The 17,835-nt window shown below is 32.5% G+C and overlaps 2 protein-coding genes across 4 annotated transcripts; one reads left to right on the top strand and one right to left on the bottom strand.

Moving 5' to 3' along the window:
- The first annotated feature begins 607 nt into the window (after positions 1-607).
- Positions 608-8,706, top strand: LOC125063278 (S-adenosylmethionine synthase). 2 transcript variants are annotated; one of them, XM_047669646.1, is made up of 11 exons: positions 608-721; positions 1,218-1,549; positions 1,838-1,915; positions 2,002-2,124; positions 2,584-2,696; positions 3,791-3,934; positions 4,730-4,816; positions 5,806-5,937; positions 6,412-6,594; positions 7,169-7,302; positions 7,737-8,706. In XM_047669646.1, the coding sequence occupies exons 2-11, from the start codon at positions 1,435-1,437 to the stop codon at positions 7,840-7,842; spliced, it is 1,215 nt and encodes a 404-aa protein (XP_047525602.1). In that variant the 5' UTR covers positions 608-721; positions 1,218-1,434; the 3' UTR covers positions 7,843-8,706. The 2 variants fall into 2 exon arrangements, with proteins under 2 accessions (XP_047525602.1, XP_047525603.1); XM_047669647.1 differs by lacking the exon at positions 2,584-2,696 and adding an exon at positions 2,267-2,379.
- LOC125063277 (putative serine protease K12H4.7) lies at positions 8,119-17,576 on the bottom strand. Of its 2 annotated transcripts, none has more exons than XM_047669644.1 (10): positions 17,452-17,576; positions 17,004-17,201; positions 16,667-16,851; positions 15,939-16,171; positions 15,076-15,214; positions 14,336-14,475; positions 13,309-13,425; positions 12,864-13,002; positions 9,409-9,582; positions 8,119-9,009 (listed from the first exon to the last, which is right to left on the bottom strand). In XM_047669644.1, the coding sequence occupies exons 1-10, from the start codon at positions 17,452-17,454 to the stop codon at positions 8,904-8,906; spliced, it is 1,434 nt and encodes a 477-aa protein (XP_047525600.1). In that variant the 5' UTR covers positions 17,455-17,576; the 3' UTR covers positions 8,119-8,903. The 2 variants fall into 2 exon arrangements, with proteins under 2 accessions (XP_047525600.1, XP_047525601.1); XM_047669645.1 differs by having other exon boundaries at positions 17,004-17,195; positions 17,452-17,513.
- Positions 17,577-17,835: the final 259 nt, after the last annotated feature.

Genomic DNA, 17,835 nt, shown 5'->3' with positions numbered 1-17,835 from the left:
TTAAACTTTCGTTTAAACCGTCATTTTGTGTTTGGAGATCTATGATTTTATTCCCAAAGTTTGTCGTGATGTCAGGTTGGAATCCTGCGTAGGTACCTAATACGTCACCGCAGCCTCACACTTGATTAAATGACACAAATATCTTAGAAAAATACTTTTTGTTTGGCAGGTATAAAAACAGAAAAATAAATTAATACGTATAATTAAAACTGTGGATAATTCCCACCTAACAATAGGTATACTAGGTAATTACTTATTGTTCAATATGCAAGTACCTATTAACATTTTTTTGGGTTATTTAATATAATTAAATGAAAACAGTACTTTCTTATTAAATTCGTTTTTTTATATAAAATAATTTAGTAAATTTTTTATATATAATTCCCCTGTTTCCATTTCGAAAGTTGAAATTTACTGTTTCTAAATTTATAATATAATATAACCTATATTTATAGGTTATAGGTTATAAAATTATAACTTATATATAATACGTGTATAACGTATATCGTTTTCGGAAATAAAAATCTCAACACACATCTTTTTCTGAAATTCAACTTACAGTGATTCACCAAATATAAATTTCGATATTCAAGCGGCAGCTCTTCGACTAAAATGAATAAATACATATTTAACTCTTTGTGTGAACTAATCTTTAAGTTTATGGACTTGCGAGTTTTGGAGTCAGTTTGCGTATGTCTCCAGTCGGGAAACGTTCTTACTAGTGAGTGTTCAGTGATTATCTAACTACTTGTGTCCACCTTGTGTTTTTAGCAAATATGATACCTTTATGATATCATTTAGTAAAATTTGTCAAAGTTTATTAAATATGTAGTTAAAATTATTTTCAGCTATACTTATTTCAGCTAATTTATTATTTTTCTTATCTTAATTAATTTAGTATAATTATATATTTTAATATTTCTTTAACAATAAAAATTAGTAGGTATTCAATATTTCATTTAAATGGTTTAACTACTGGAAAGCAACCTCTAATAACACAACCATGCAGTCTGATACGAAAAATAAAACAGCTACAGTTTTTATATGTATAAAGTGTTAAATAATTTCACCACCGAGATCTTTTTTAAACTTTATAATTATGGATATCTTGGTTGCTTAGGAGTTATGATAATTGCTAATAACATAAACTTTATTTTTACTAGAATACGCGCCAGTTTTCATATCATCACAGATTACACATGGGATCTTTTTTTTAGGTTATACCGAATGAAAACAAAATAAAACTGCCAATAGCAGCCCAGATTTTGACGAGCAGTGTCAAATACGACGATTGTGATTGGCTTATATTTTGAATACTATAGCGCCACCCCAACGTTATAAATATCAGTGTGAGCGCGCGCCGGGCCTCTTTTCCACAGTATTATTACGAGAGGTTTTATCGTGTTATTTTAGTGAGCTAACTCTAAATTCAGAATGCCGGAAACCTCGAAAATGAATGGCTTTGCAAAAACAAATGGCCACAGTTATGATATGGAAGATGGATCATTGTTTCTATTTACTTCAGAATCAGTGGGCGAGGGTCATCCAGGTTAGTTCTTCAGAATAATATGGGAATAACGAAAATATTAAAAAAATGGCCGACTTAATACATGTGCGCAGATATTACATTTATGTACGACCACTTTGTTTTGTTTTTGTATGATAATGTACTTGTACACTTCACCGATTTTAATGTGGTGTAAAATGTAAATTCAATTACATCACATTTTCTGGGTCATGTTATGCTTTGCAATAATCAAAACACGTGGTTGGACCAATCGCGAACAATTAAATTATTTTTATGTATTAACTGTGAAATATCAATATTTTATTTCAGACAAGATGTGTGATCAAATAAGTGATGCAATATTAGATGCTCATTTAGCTCAAGACCCGGACGCAAAAGTAGCATGTGGTAAGTTCTCGCGCAATCTTCCCATGTATTGATATTTGATACCAATAAATGTTCGCTATTAGTAATTATATTGTGTTTATTTATAGAAACAGTCACAAAGACGGGCATGGTACTGCTGTGTGGTGAAATAACATCAAAGGCTTTTGTTGACTATCAAAAGGTTGTGAGAGAAACTGTTAAACATATCGGCTATGATGATTCTTCCAAAGGTTTGTGGAAAGTTTAATAATATTAGTAAACAAACATAATTATTATCCATTGGCAACAGTCCAGACAGTGATATTGAACACGGATCAAAATTGTCTCTTGACCTCCAATTAAAAGTAGTCTAAATTGTGTTTCATGCACTAGGTTTTGATTGGAGAACACTAAATTTGTTAGTGGCAATTGAAGAACAAAGTCCCAACATTGCCGAAGGGGTATATCAGGACAGAGATGAATCTGAATTTGGGGCTGGAGATCAGGTATACTTCTCGGCTCTGCACGAATTGGGATATCATGGTCAATATAGGGAAATGCATGCTTTCTAGGACTTAAGTCATTTGTCACTGTATCATACTTAAATGGTGTAAACAACAATCTTAAGTGAAACAATTCAAAGGAGATAGATTTTGGATATATTGTAACATCATAAATAAACATTTAATTGATAATGCATGTTGGGTCAGGGTTTGATTACAAGACATGCAGTGTGATGCTGGCACTGGACCAGCAGTCACCAAACATTGCTGCAGGGGTGCATGAGAACAGAAATGATGAAGAAGTTGGGGCGGGTGATCAGGTATGTCACTAGTTAGGTATTTTTAAAAACAGGAGATAAAATAATTCCAGAAACATGATACATACATTACAAAGGACTACAAATCAGATTGTATCTGTTTTGTGTGGTCATTTATATTTTCTAATAGGCAAGTAGGTGATCAGCCTTCTACCTAAAATATAAAGATTTAGTAAATCAGATAAATATAAAAAACAAGTTAAGAGAACTTGATAGGAAAAACAATATTTATATTGATTACTATTGAATATTACAACTTCTACTAATCAGATTAAGTACATATTACATTAGACACAATAACAGCAGTTTCTATTAAAGCATAAAATAGTATTTAAACTAAATTTTTATGTAAATGATGAAGGTGCCTGCAGGTGACCTTTTTTGTATTTGGATTTTGTTGCTAATTAAATTGTATGAGTTTTGTCATTTATATATGCACATAACAATTATTGTTACTTTTACCGAGCGTCATTGTAAAACTAAAACTAAGTTAACGTAAATCTGGGGTACAAATATGAACTAGTTTTACATAAAAGGTATAGGTTTCTATAGAGCTTGAATAATATCATTAGAATGTTTAATTCATTTTATCTTGAATTTCTGACCATTAATAACATCAAAGCAATCAATTCTCATTGTGCACATTTTCTGGGCTTTCAAAAATCATTAGCCATTCGGGTGATATTCAGAGTCAAGACTTAGTGCTAAGTGTGACTCTTATGAGTGAGACACATTAGGTTTACTCTCTTCAGTCTCGACTATGAGTCTACCCTTAGTGACTTGTATATAACACTTACTCAATTTGTTAGATGATTATTAATAATAATACATTTTTCAACTGAATCTATGTATAATTTCAAATATACCCAAAATATTTATTGTAATTGTTGCATTCTGTAGATCTTTATTACTGTATTTGACTGAAATTCTCTAATATATATACATAATATTTTAATAAAATATTGTGTTTAAAAAATTATCATTGAGAAGGCTCAAGAATTCTAACCTTTTATTTTAAAAAATGATTATCTGTATGTTCTATTTTTCTGTACTTTGGTTTCCATATTGAAATTATTACCATGATTACTGTTCAACAGGGATTAATGTTTGGATATGCTACTGATGAAACTGAAGAATGTATGCCCTTAACTGTGGTGCTGGCTCACAGACTTAACCAGAAAATTGCTGAGCTCCGGCGAAATGGAGAGTTTTGGTGGGCGCGACCTGACTCCAAGACACAAGTAATAATCTTTATTCAAATAACTCAAGCTTTCAATATTTAAATTTAGAATTAAAATTTAATTACATGTTAGTGAATATCTCAGCACAGAAATATCCATATCAGCCCCAGATATTTTTTAAGACAAGTAGCTCTTAGGAGTAATGCTACATAATATGTACATGTAATAATTACTAACACCAAGTATTGATTCGCCGGGAATCAAAACCGGGTTCTTCAGGTTATAAGGCCATTAGCTAAGTAAGGAAATCACCGAAACGGCAACTTAAAATTGAATGTTTAAATTACATTAAAGTGAACTAGTTTCTAATATAACAATCTTCATTGTTATGTTAATTGTATAATAACAATAATATCAAAAGTTTGGGGTTACATTTTATCAGTGAAGGTTCTTAAAATATGTTTTTAAAAACACGAATCTGTTGAGAACAAACAACACGTCATTCTCAAAACTACTGGAAGGAATTGTTTATAAATTTTTATTATTACGTCCTTCATCAATGTTTGTAGAATATGAATAGTATTATCTAGTAATAAGATAATGCATATCTGTCAAAGAATTTATCAAATTTGTTAGGTTTAAATTTCTCTAATGAAATTTTCTAAACTAATTCAGAATGTAGAAAGAAGCTCAGGACAGTTTAGAATGGTCAAAAGTAGGGGTATGTCAGTTGACAACTGGACCATACACGGTCATGATAAGAAAAGCCTTATTAGGATATAATGGTTGCCTGAAGGAGGAGTTCCTTGAAGGCAATATGGCTGCAAGGAAGTGTATAAATAAATATTGTTTCAGGTTACATGCGAGTACATATTTGCTGGTGGTGCAACTGTTCCCCAAAGAGTTCATACTGTTGTTGTTTCTCTGCAACATTCGGAGAAGGTAAATTTCCTTATACTTTGAAAGTTTTTCCTTGCATTTGCCTAAACTTTGCAGCATAAATTCCCAGGAAAACACTATTTTGTTTTGAAGGTTTAGAATTACTTGTACTTCTGCACAAGGACAAATTCCTATTTTCTATTAATATTCAAACAGAAGGATGAGCCAGAAAAATATGTAATTTTGTGAATAATATAAAATTGCCGTGTCTGAAAAAGAATCATACAATTATATATTACCTGAATATATTAACTTTAATTACCTGTTTAATCTATATATTAACATTTTAATTGTTTTCACATATGATTGATTAATTATTAAAAACATACAAGAAGGTTACGTCATACAAACGATGTAACGAAAAGCGTTAAAACGTTTAGTGATAAGTGATAACATTTGACAGATGATGGCAATTTGCCTTCTTGTTCATATCAAATATTTTATCAGTAGGGTTACCAAAAATATGTTTGGTTTAACAGACACGAATTTGATAATTTTAAGTGTCTCGATTCCATAAGTAGGTTATCTATTTATCAGTCAAGGCTATTGGAATTATAACTGAAATTTTTAAATCACTTTGTAATAATTGGCTGTTAAAAGATAAATCTTATTAAATGTATAGAATGTTTGTAGTGAAACCTTTCAACAATTTGTGTATTTTAGTGTAATTAGACGTCTTTGAAATAGATTTTAATTATTAAACCTTCAAAGCTAAAATGACTAGTCTGTTATATGTAAAAGTTGTTCCATGGATACAATTCTTTCTATTAAACTTTTTTATTGCAAATAGGTGATTGGTCTTCTGTGAATATCAACTTGGATTACTGTTTCACCCAGACTTGCGTGAATTCTGAACAGATTTTTTATTACACTATTTATGTTGATATCAATTTTAACTAGTTCAAGAAGATAGGAATGTTTTTGTCCGCTTCACCATGTTTAAAGAACTTTCATAGCTATCTTTAACTTATGGCTTTATATATTAATTCTAGATAAGCCTGGAAACTCTACGTGAAGAAATAAAAGATAAGGTGATCAATGAGGTGATTCCATCTCAGTACCTGGATGAAAGAACTGTTATACACATCAATCCGTGTGGCCTGTTCATCATTGGGGGACCTCAGGTGAGGCAAAAAGCCTTAATATATTTATTTTTCATATAACACTAATTGAATAAATAATAGTTTAAAAAAACTGAAAAACACGCTTTTAAAGCACATCAAACTAAAAAGTGAAAAATAATTCCTAATTTAGGCTGAAAATGGTAATGAACAAAAAATACTGGTATAATTGTGAAAAAGCGTGGGTTGCTCGATATTTTTTAGTTAATTTTTTTTTCTGATTATTGCATTGTCATCGCATCGATCTTTGACAGGTGCGCAAAATTTGAATTAAATCTGTCCGTTAAAAGTGGGTCAAAATCGAGTCGGAAGGAGTCGGTTACATACATACATACAGGTGAAGCTAATATAAAGCGTGTAAAAATAAAATTTAACATATGACCGTATCTTGTATATTTTTGTTTGCACAATGTATAATTTTCAAATCCAAATAAATTTTGTGATAAATAAACTTAAAATGAATAATTAATTTTTCAGTCTGATGCTGGTCTTACCGGTCGCAAGATAATAGTGGACACATATGGCGGTTGGGGTGCCCATGGCGGAGGTGCTTTCTCCGGCAAAGACTTTACTAAAGTGGACAGATCTGCTGCTTACGCTGCCCGCTGGGTCGCCAAATCTCTAGTTAAGGCCGGCCTTTGCAGGCGATGCATGGTTCAGGTGAGTCACCCATTATAAATAGCAAAAGGCCCAAAACGAGTAGTTATTTACATTTTAAATTAAAAGTTTAGGTTAGTAACAAAGCAAATCAAATTTGATAAGAATTAATGTCAAAATTTCTAGCAGGAAATTATCACAATACTATTTAATAAAATGATAATTTCTTGGCTTTCAACAATTATTGAATAATTCTTACAAATAAAACGTACTTCAGCGTAATTTCAGTTATAACTGTAATTTTCAATCAAATTATGTTTATTTTGAGATGAAAAGAGGTATATCTCTATATTATATTGCCTCTTCGCGGTATTTTGTCATAAACCTTTTCTTAGTGCTATCAAAAATTTTGTTTTAAAATTATGGTTTGTGTAAGTTCTACACATTACCTTCGTACCGAAACCTAACCAAAGGGCAGTTAAATACATTATTCAGATCACTTAACGTCTATGGATCTTCAAATAAAGTGAGTCTTCTGAAAAACTACTTATCACTTAAAGTCAAAGCTTATGTTGCGTGGGTTTCCAATGAAAATATTGCCACATTTAGTATTAAAAAAATCTTATAATATTCGCAGGTCGCTTATGCCATCGGAGTAGCGAAGCCGCTGTCGATCACAGTGTTTGACTATGGCACCTCGCACAAGACACAGCAAGAGCTGCTCTCCATCATTCTTAAGAACTTTGACCTGAGACCGGGCAAGATTGTCAAGTAAGTAGTTTTAATAATGAATGAATATTATTAATTATACCTTATACATATGTATTTCAAATATAGGGAGCGTTCAAGTATTACGTAACGCAATTTTTGGAGATTATTGACCCTCCCCCCCATGTTACTCGCCGTAACGTTTTTCAGTACCCAAGTATAGTAAAAGTTTTCGTGACCACCTAGTGACTCTTTAGTTACTATTATGTGGAGTAAGTTGAAAAAAATATTAACAATAACGCGTAATTTAATATAAAAAAGGTTTTTTCAAAGACATTTAATGAATGTTGAATGACCATCATGATTTGTTTTCTTAGGGTATCTCATATATCTATGAGATATTTATTTTGTTGTATTTTAAAATAGTTTTAATTTAGTTATGGTACTTTAACCTGTTCGTTGCTTACTTCACGATCTCAACCAATTGACTTTTGCAGGGACCTGAACCTCAAGGCGCCGATATATCAAAGAACCTCGACGTACGGCCACTTCGGTCGGGAGGGCTTCCCCTGGGAGACGCCGAAGCCCCTCATCGTAGATTGACTTGCGACGAAATCCTAGATTATTGTAAATATTTCAGTATATTTGAACACTTGTGTGTTTCGTAGCGAGAGCGAACACTAACTTCTCTCTATAGTTTATTTGTAACGGAGCTAACGCTCGCACCTATTCGATAAGTATTCGTTAGTAGTGTAGTAGGCGTAACGTCATTTCTGAATTTGAGTTAGTTCGGGGACGCTCGCAGTTCTACCATTTGAGCTAATTTTAAGCACCGCAGGCCGCGTTTATGCTTGAATTCAGTGTTATTTTTCAATTATGTTATTTAAGCCCTAAAATGGTGAACTGCCAATCTCGAATTTGAGCTTTGTTATTTTAAGCGCTACTAATCGGTAACACCGGTTACTTCCTTGAGCGAGTCACAGCGCCTACTCCGGCCCGACTCTCCCAATTACCTGAGCCATAAGTGATATTATATTTAAATTGACATTTAAAATTAAAGCATTACATACCCCCGTCTATCGGCCGGAAGTGATGGCGCTGCAAAACAGTAGTGCGCGCGATGTGCCACATTATCACAGTTGTATATTATTTCCCCGACTCTCGCGCACTGCGATTTGTGTTGTGTTTCCGAAAAGGATCGAAAATGGAAAAGAGCCATTTCGAAAGCACACCGACTCGTTCAGGGCAGTAGCGTCCCGTGCATTTACGATGCTGCCGATATTTAGATGAAGTTATTTGAATTTTATGAAATTAGTGTAATTAGAACTTTGATCGTCGGTAGTCGGGTAGTGACTAATGTATTTTTCGATCTGTTTCCCCCGTTAAAACTTTTGATTATTGTGGAAATTTGTCACGTTTGTGAATTTGAAATAAATTGTATTCTTGACACGATCGGGAATTCGAATATATATTTTTTTTATTTCGCCTTACCTTTTTTCACTGTTAATGGATTTAATGTATTTTTATTCAAAATTAAAATAAGCTAGAATGGTTATAGAGTTATTTTATTACTAATACCTAAGTTATCCTTGAATTTAATATACATATTTCACAATGAACTTAAAAAAGAAGAAAAGGCATAGGAATTACAAAACCCGGTATTTTTATCGAAGCCAACTGGCGATAAGTCTTCGCGCTGCTTGTTGCGCGTTAGTCATACGTATGGTGTCTGTTACAAGCCAGCTTTGCAAGTCGAAGCAGTGAGAGGCTCTGAAAATAACGATTTGATTTGGTTTATTACGTTTAAAATAATGAATATGGGCTTATTGGTAAAGTGCAAATTCTTTACAGTCTCGTTTTTTCTCTATTTTGGATTAATTTTCTACATTCATTAACTCAGGCCCTTATAGCCTTCTTAAATGTTATAAATTTACAAATATAATATCAGATACGGTATATTGTTGAAGTGGTTTCCTATGAATCCGATGTACAATGAAATAAAATTATACTAAAAGCGAATTTTAGCAGTCATGACAGTTTTTGTTTAATATAATACCTATTTAAAAATAACCTGCGATTATGGCCAAAATGCTCAATGGTTCTTAACAGGTTACACTAGAAAATTGTAAAGAGCGCCCTCTATGGGTATGATTAAGACATTAAAATTACCTCGTTACGGTGTAGGTAGGCGATGTTTCCGACAAATCGCGATCATAAACTCCAAGGTCGTGCCAGGGATCAATAACACCATGGATGTTTATTGTGTTGTTCACTTGAGGATTTAAACCACCAAAGACTCTGTTGCTGCGGTCTGCTGCTGCATTTACGAAGGCTTCATCAAATCTGTAATATTCGAGTATAAATTAGAATAAAAGTTACTTATAGAAATGAGTAATTTCGTTGTTTGCTGAGTACGCATTTTAATGAAAATGGACGAAAAAATTGTATACAAATTAAGGTAGTAAATTAAAGAAAAAAAGAGATTTTTTATTATGTATGGGCAAGTTGTTTTTTCCTCACAAGGTGCCCTTGCAATACCTTAGAAGAATAATTATTAGTTTTAAAAGAAGACATACGAGGTACTTTTATAAATAGTGATAATGCTATATGTTATCATATTGCTTAAGTACTTATAATTTCGAAAATATTCTATAGCGTATGTTCATCAGGGATAAAAAAAATGTTTATTATGTAACATAAGATACAGGTATGACTTATTCCACGTCATTAAATTTGAAACGGTAGACATCCCTACTCATCGGCAAAGAAGACAGTGTAGGCCGAGAGAAAAAGCCGACGTAAAAACTCTCGGTACTCTTTTAAAATAGCAAATCATCAAACAACACTTATTTTAAAACAAATATCACAAATTAATTAGAAGTAGTAATTAACATGTCTAGTCTAGCACTAGTCACAGGCCCTTTTATGAACTAGATAATAACATAGGGTGAAATACACATACAGGTGAAAGAATTTTACATCAGTACTGTAGTTTTGGAGCCTATTCAATGTAAACAAACAATGAAATCTTTCCTCTTTATGGTCTAAGATCCCGCTGCAGGATTGGTGCGCTCATCGACTATTTGTTTAAAACCAAATTTTTATGTTTATTTATAATTAAGAGAATATATATTTACTAGGGTGCCTATCAAAATTTGGCCGCCATTATTTTTAATTAAATTATTTTTAATTGATTTTTGGTAAAAAATTTCGTTCATTTATTATTTAAATAAAATAACGTCTACATCACGGTAATTAATATGAAGATTCTAAAAAATCACGGGTGCCGTTGCGCACCTGGCCGCACCTCTCTGCAGCCAGGTGTAAACAGGTATGATTTCGATAAATTTATACGTTTATAACCTATTTTTATTAATTATATGTCAAATTGAAGCTAATTTTTTTCTATTAATTATCATATAAAGTTGCTTAGTTAAATCTGGCCGCAAATAAGGGCTACTGGCTGTTAAACATAATAAATATTTAAGGTAGAGTGAAAGAGAGTTAGCGCGTAGCATCATTTGTCAGACGAGGACAGCGATTGTCGGCTGTGCGACGCTTTTAAGCCATTGCGCATCCGTCGAACGTTAGTGTTCTCAAACACCGGGGACTAATAGAGACGACTTATAACAAATACTCCAAAAAATATGTAATTTTTTTCAAAATGACAAATTTAAAAATTGCAACAAAAAATTGATTTGATATATCGACGGTCTAGTTAGCAATTTGTCTAACTCCTTATTTTTTAGATGGTGATTTTTTTTACATTTTGATGAAGCAATAATCCAATTACAAATTATTTGAATGATTCAAACTTAAATATTATATCTCTATTAGATATTAATGATATTCAATGGTTTTTTAAAATGATAATACATTTTGAAGTCATTGTTTTTTTCGTACAAATAAAAGATTCTCTAAAATGGAGTTAGATAATTTGCTAATTAGAACGTCGATATTTAATATTAATTTAAAAAATAAAAAAATAAAACCAAGGTGAAGGAAAAGAAAATTTTATTGCGAAAGTATTATTGAAAAATTTTATTAGATTATATTCAAGTAATTAATTGTCTATTACATATTAATTAAACATTTAAGCAAATAAAAAAATAAATCTTATAGCACACTATTAACTTGCGTTGGAGTTAAGTCTCCCAGGAACCATGTTGGTTTTAAAAAACCATCTAGTACCAGCCAGTCATTATTTTCTGGGCTGAATTTGTTGCAATTTTTAAATTTGTCATTTTGAAAAAAATTACATATTTTTTGGAGTATTTATTATAAGTCGTCTCTATTACTCCTCGGTGGTTGAGAACACTAACGTTCGACGCATGCACAATGGCTTAAAAGCGCCGCACAGCCGACAATCGCTGTCCTCGTCTGACAAATGATGTTACGCGCTAACTCTCTTTCACTCTACCTTAAATATTTATTATGTTTAACAACCAGTAGCCCTTATTTGCGGCCAGATTTAACTAAGCAACTTTATATGATAATTAATAGAAAAAAATTAGCTTCAATTTGACATATAATTAATAAAAATAGGTTATAAACGTATAAATTTATCGAAATCATACCTGTTTACACCTGGCTGCAGAGAGGTGCGGCCAGGTGCGCAACGGTACCCGTGATTTTTTAGAATCTTCATATTAATTACCGTGATGTAGACGTTATTTTATTTAAATAATAAATGAACGAAATTTTTTACCAAAAATCAATTAAAAATAATTTAATTAAAAATAATGGCGGCCAAATTTTGATAGGCACCCTAGTAAATATATATTCTCTTAATTATAAATAAACATAAAAATTTGGTTTTAAACAAATAGTCGATGAGCGCACCAATCCTGCAGCGGGATCTCGTACTATTATAATATTAGTTCAGTGATAAAACTAACAATCCATTCTCTTGTAGTTTCTAAAAAATAACTCTTATTTTTTGCTTCGAGACGGAACGTGTTCTTAAAAATGGATAAATTTGAAGTTTGAAGCGCCAACTAGTAGTAAAATATCCGCTTTACTATGGAGCTGGTAAATCAAAATAGGAGGGGTGCATGCTCCTCCATATTCTATAATTGCTCGTTGATGCGCTGAGTTCAAGCGAGGAAGAACTTCGATTAACGAGGAGCCCCGCCCGAGACGCCCTTCATCGTGAGTCCTGATCTGATGCGACTGATCAAATTATTAAAAACTGTATTACTGTCTTATAGTAGAAGAATTGATGAGTCCATAATATTATACACACAACCATATAAGTATGAAAAAGTGTAAGCGTGCTAGGTGACGAGAATGCTTACCGACTCGTGGAAATAAACGAGACTGAGAATTTCACAAAGCTGTTTTGGATTGTTACAAATAGATCTTAACTGATTTTTGGCTCGATTCATGTCTATGGACGAAACATAGCTTCAACATTATGAACCGAAAACAAAAAAACAGTCCATGAGAGTTTTGGATTTGGAGTTTTAAGGGTAAAAAACGGTTTTACTACTTACTTACCTACCTACTTTTCTAATGGGTTTCATCCTACTGTAATTTTTTTTGGTTTCAGAAATTATCGACCCTGGTCTAAATAGAAAAAAAATGTTTAAAGTGTGTATACCTAAAAACTTTTTATTACTGACCTTTGATCGAATGCCTGTTTACATAAATCAACGTAGAATGGTACTGAGAGCCATCGCAATTGGTCGAAAACTGTGCCGCTTCGTGGGGCTGTTTGGTAATAACCATATTCGGTACATGTCTGGTAATACCATGCTCGACCTAAAAAATAAAACTTGATGGAATGTGTCACTAAACGTCGAAAATATGTGACATCGAGTGTGTTCTTGAACTGTATTAATGCTAACGAAAACTGCCACTTCGTGGAGCTGTTTGGTAATTTAACCATATTCCGGTACATTTCTGGTAATACCATGGTAATAACTTTTGCACACATGCTTTTAAGCCTAAATATCAGTTTTTATTATTCAATTTAAACAATATCAAATGCAGATGATAATATAATAATAGTCAATACCCTAATTTCTCTGAACACCGAAAAAACTGCATAAAAAGGTCAATACTTACCATTATCATTTGTATACCTGTAGCGGTTCACATAGCTTTCATAAGAAATATTAGTACAATTTACGATTCCACGCATGGCTGCAATATAACCACCGATCTTTTCCATTGGTGTCGTTCCTGAAATTATATTTTTTCAAGTTAGAATTTAGGAATTTAATCCAGAAGAACGCACCCCATTTTAATTTAATCTTTTATCAACTCCTTCGTGCTAAGACTAATAGTTTGTCTAATTTACCTAAATAAAATTGGTAAAGAAATATTATCTATGGCTGGTTCTAGAAAAGCAATATCCCGTTAATTTTCTAAATGCATATTTCGCACTTCTACTTTATTGGATTAAAAAGACTACTAACTTGATATTAGTTTCACCTTACAGTTCTACTAAATAGATTCTCAAATTTTGCAGTCAGGTGATATTATTAATATGTTTAAATAAGCTTTTGCAATAACTAAATTACCTACTACATTTTAAATAGATTCATAGTCTATTAAAAAAAATTCTGTTGTCGTACCAAAAGTACCTAATAGAAATCAGACTTCGTTTGACAAGTTCAATATTTATGGGTACGAGTATGTATTTGGCTTGGTCGCAACTTGGTTTAGCCCTGAAAACAGACTCTGAGGTAATGTCTTAGCGGTAAGTTTTGTTTCCGAATATCACCAGTTACCCACCTTAAAGTGTATAGATGAAAACATGTTTTACGATAGAAGAAACTTTAAAGAGGGTCAAATTGTGTTATTTGTTCCTAATTCTTGGATCAAAATCACTTATGAATTCTGATTTTCAGATTTACTGCCTGTTTTAAAATCAAGGGCGTAGAACCATCGCTAACAAACTACCGCTACAGTAGGTAAATAACATTTTTGTTATTACTACTTAAAATAATAATACTAATAAAAATGTTGAATAGTGTGATCAGAAACGTGGTCGTTTCATGCGAGGAGATCATCATTATTGGCACAAAGGCAATTATTTAAATAATTAACTGACTGCCTTGAGTATTTACAATAACATAAAATATCATACCGTAAGAATCAAAATTATTGCAAATTGACCGAAGAGTTCCCGGGCGCGCTTGTTGTACGGATCCGGAAAATGTCCAACTTATAAACCCTGAAAAATATCCCAGCTCGAATTCATTGTCATAGTTTAGCGGTCTGCACAATCTGTAAAAAAGATAATTTAAATATAACAGCTAAACTAAACAAATGTTAGAACAGTCAGGGTAAGGGTACAGATGCGAAGAGTATATAAAATGTAATAGACACAGTAGGCTGTAGTTGCAATCTGATGCCAAAACCTATATTGTAGCATCACTGTATTATTATTTTTTAATAGTTAACGAAGTAGAATAAAATTTTTGAATTGAAGTAAGCTGTGCGCAGTACTAAACAAAACCGAATCATAAACATACATTATATTATATATAATTTATAATGAATACAAATTGTATGAAAAATCCTTAAGGAGAAACGAAACCGTATGACGTATATTCTTGACAAAATTATCGTAAATAAGGTTAACATACATTATACAACTATGTTACTTATTATTTATTTATTTATTTATGCTTTATTTCCTTATTCACAAATATACACAGAACAAAAAAAAAAACATGTTACAAAAGTTATAAGGCAACGGGCGTTAGAATCAATATGTTAGAGTAGTGGGGAGCCGATCTATGCTGTGAAATATCTCTATCTACTTTTAACCACATAATAAAATAATTCACCGAAGACGCAAAATGAAATTTAAATAAATTTCACCTGTATGCCCTTTCCAAATTTCGTCTACCTTCCTCAGTGGACATGGAAGCCACAGTGTCAATTATACCCTGTCTGATTGTCGCTATCATTTGATCACCGCATTCCGATTGAAACGCTCGATGAACCACCTCTAAATATCCTGGAAAAATAAAGGAAATATATATCTGTGAAATAACTTTTGCTCAAAAACTGAAATGGCATTGGGCTGGCCATGTAGCAAGAATGTCTAGCAGAAAGTGGACCAAACGAGTTACCCTAATGGTAAGGACCACCAGGCAAGAGGCGGAAGGGGAGACCCTTAGGCCGCTGGGAAAATGATCTGAAAAGATCAGCTGGCAAAAACTGGCACTCCATAGCACAGGACCGACAAAAATGGGCATCTTTAGAGGAGGCCTTTACCCAAACCGGGGTTCCTGTTAATTCATAAGTAAATAATATATATATATATATATATATATTACTATCATAATCTAAGCTAATAAATAAAATCAATATTTTTGGTGACTGTAATATAATAATAATAAAGCTATTAATCAGATAGAAAATATGTAATTACATAATTTTTAACTTAAACTAATAACACTAGTGAGTCGGTGACACCGACAACCCATCTGTTTGCCCAACTTTGGCAAAGGCCTCCTCCATTTCTCTCCCCTCTGCTCTGTTCTGAGCTTTTCTGGTCTGTAATATAGCAACTACTAACTATTGTAAAACAGGAAATAAAAAGGCTTATTATTATTATTATATCTGTGAAACAGGCTTGGCTAGGAGCACCGAATAAAATTACGCAAACCTCGAATATTAGTTTTACAATACACAATACACATATTAAAATTTGTATCAATTTGAAAAAAAACTGTTACCTGTAAAATCTACTTTGGCTAAAATTGGACCACTTGATCCGACACCGCCTTCGACCAAATGTGGATACCTCTGTTTGAACCAAATAACCATGTTAGCTGCGTATGACCCACCGAATAAAATCACTTTACTTTCAGCGAACCGTGGATGACTTTTCATTTCACGAATAAAATATGCCAAGTCAGCCAATGCTTGGTCTACATTTAGAAAGCGTAAGTTCTCAATTGTGAAATTTCTGAAAAACCCAAATAATTACAATTAACTATTCTACTGGTGGGTTTACAATTTTTTTTTAAAGTTCAGAGATATGAACCAGACGCTTGGAAGATCGCTATCTTTATTTATCAAAATCCTAAACCGAATCTAGGTACTTTCGATTAATTTTAATTGCCCCAGCGACATCAAATTAACTTTCTGAGGGGCGTCCTGCCATTTAAGAACATATATGTTCACTATGTTCATAACAAAGCACAGAGGGCTGAGATTTGTTTCGTTGGTAATATGTCTTCGTAGACAAGCACATGATCAGCTTCCATTGCCATAGATTAAATCCACCAAGTGAGTTGGCAATCGGCGCACGTCATAGTCTAAGAAATGCCGGTTGTCTGTTGTTTGTAACCAACGAACTTAGGTCAGATTTTTAGGGCACGACCTTAGGACCAATTAGCTCACACCACCCTTACACGACGAGATACAACACCCTGTACAATAACTTCAAACAGATACATACTGGTATGGAAGCGACTCTCCATAATATCTATGTTCTGTATAGAACATGTAACCTTTGTTTTCCTGCGCTGTAAGATACATGTTCCCAGCTCGTAACCAGCCTTCAACGATGTCCCATTCCCCTCCCACAAGAATGAAAAGCGGTGAGCCATCGCCGCCAAAAAATTCATCATTGAACATAAAGCGCTAAAATAAAAAAATATATACACATGAGAGAAAACTCAAAGCTCGCCAGTAGATTAGAATAAATTTTGGTAGAGCAATTTCTGACATCACTTTCCTACTGGTGAACTAGTTTAAAAATTAGAGTAATGAGCAAAGTATTATATAAACCGTACCATTCTATAAGTGTCAGTATTCTGTGGATCAAAGTGGTCTATAGGCATGTCGATCCATTCAGTCTTCACGTTCGATGGTGTTAAGAACTGAACATCTGCAGGAGATGAAAGATCTACCCGGAGTGGTGGGTCTAGTATCATTTCCTCGGCCCATGTGGACGATATTACGCATAATATGGGTATAAAGAGAATCTGAAACTAGAAAATTTTTGTGCGCCATCAAAAATTTGGATTTTGTTACTTTATTTACCCCGTATTGCAATTTAATATTAAAAAAACTTTAATGTTTGAACCAACCTCAGCCTATATATATTCATATCTATTTAAATTCGTTTCTTACGTTAGAAATATAAATAGGATCACTAGAAAACCTCATTGGAATATCACTTAAGTTTACAGTCTGATCAACTATATTTAATTGCAAAGTAAAACACAAAATTAAACTTACCATTTCAATTATTGTCAAAGAACTATAAAGCCTAAATAATTATGACACGTTATCTGATATTGATATCGTATAATTGAGATTATGATAATACGATTAACGTCATGATAAAGTACATTCGAAATACACGTATACCTAAATCTTGTAAAAACTAAATATTTAACGCGTTTTTGTCCATCTTGCAAAATAAACTTGGAAATTATAAAATTCCTTAAAACCTTCCTTGATTTATATACTTAACTTAAATATGATAAAATGTGACGGTAGATATCAAATGAAAGAAAGTAATTAAGCCTTGATTTTGATATATCTACCATTAGTTTGACAACGTAGTTTTGTTAAAAGATTGTCATAAGAATATTCAACAAAGGTACGAAGTTGAATACT

This window comes from Pieris napi, chromosome 3 (genome assembly GCF_905475465.1).
Source record: "Pieris napi chromosome 3, ilPieNapi1.2, whole genome shotgun sequence".
NCBI lineage: Eukaryota > Metazoa > Arthropoda > Insecta > Lepidoptera > Pieridae > Pieris > Pieris napi.
This window is presented reverse-complemented; position numbering and strand designations above follow the sequence as displayed.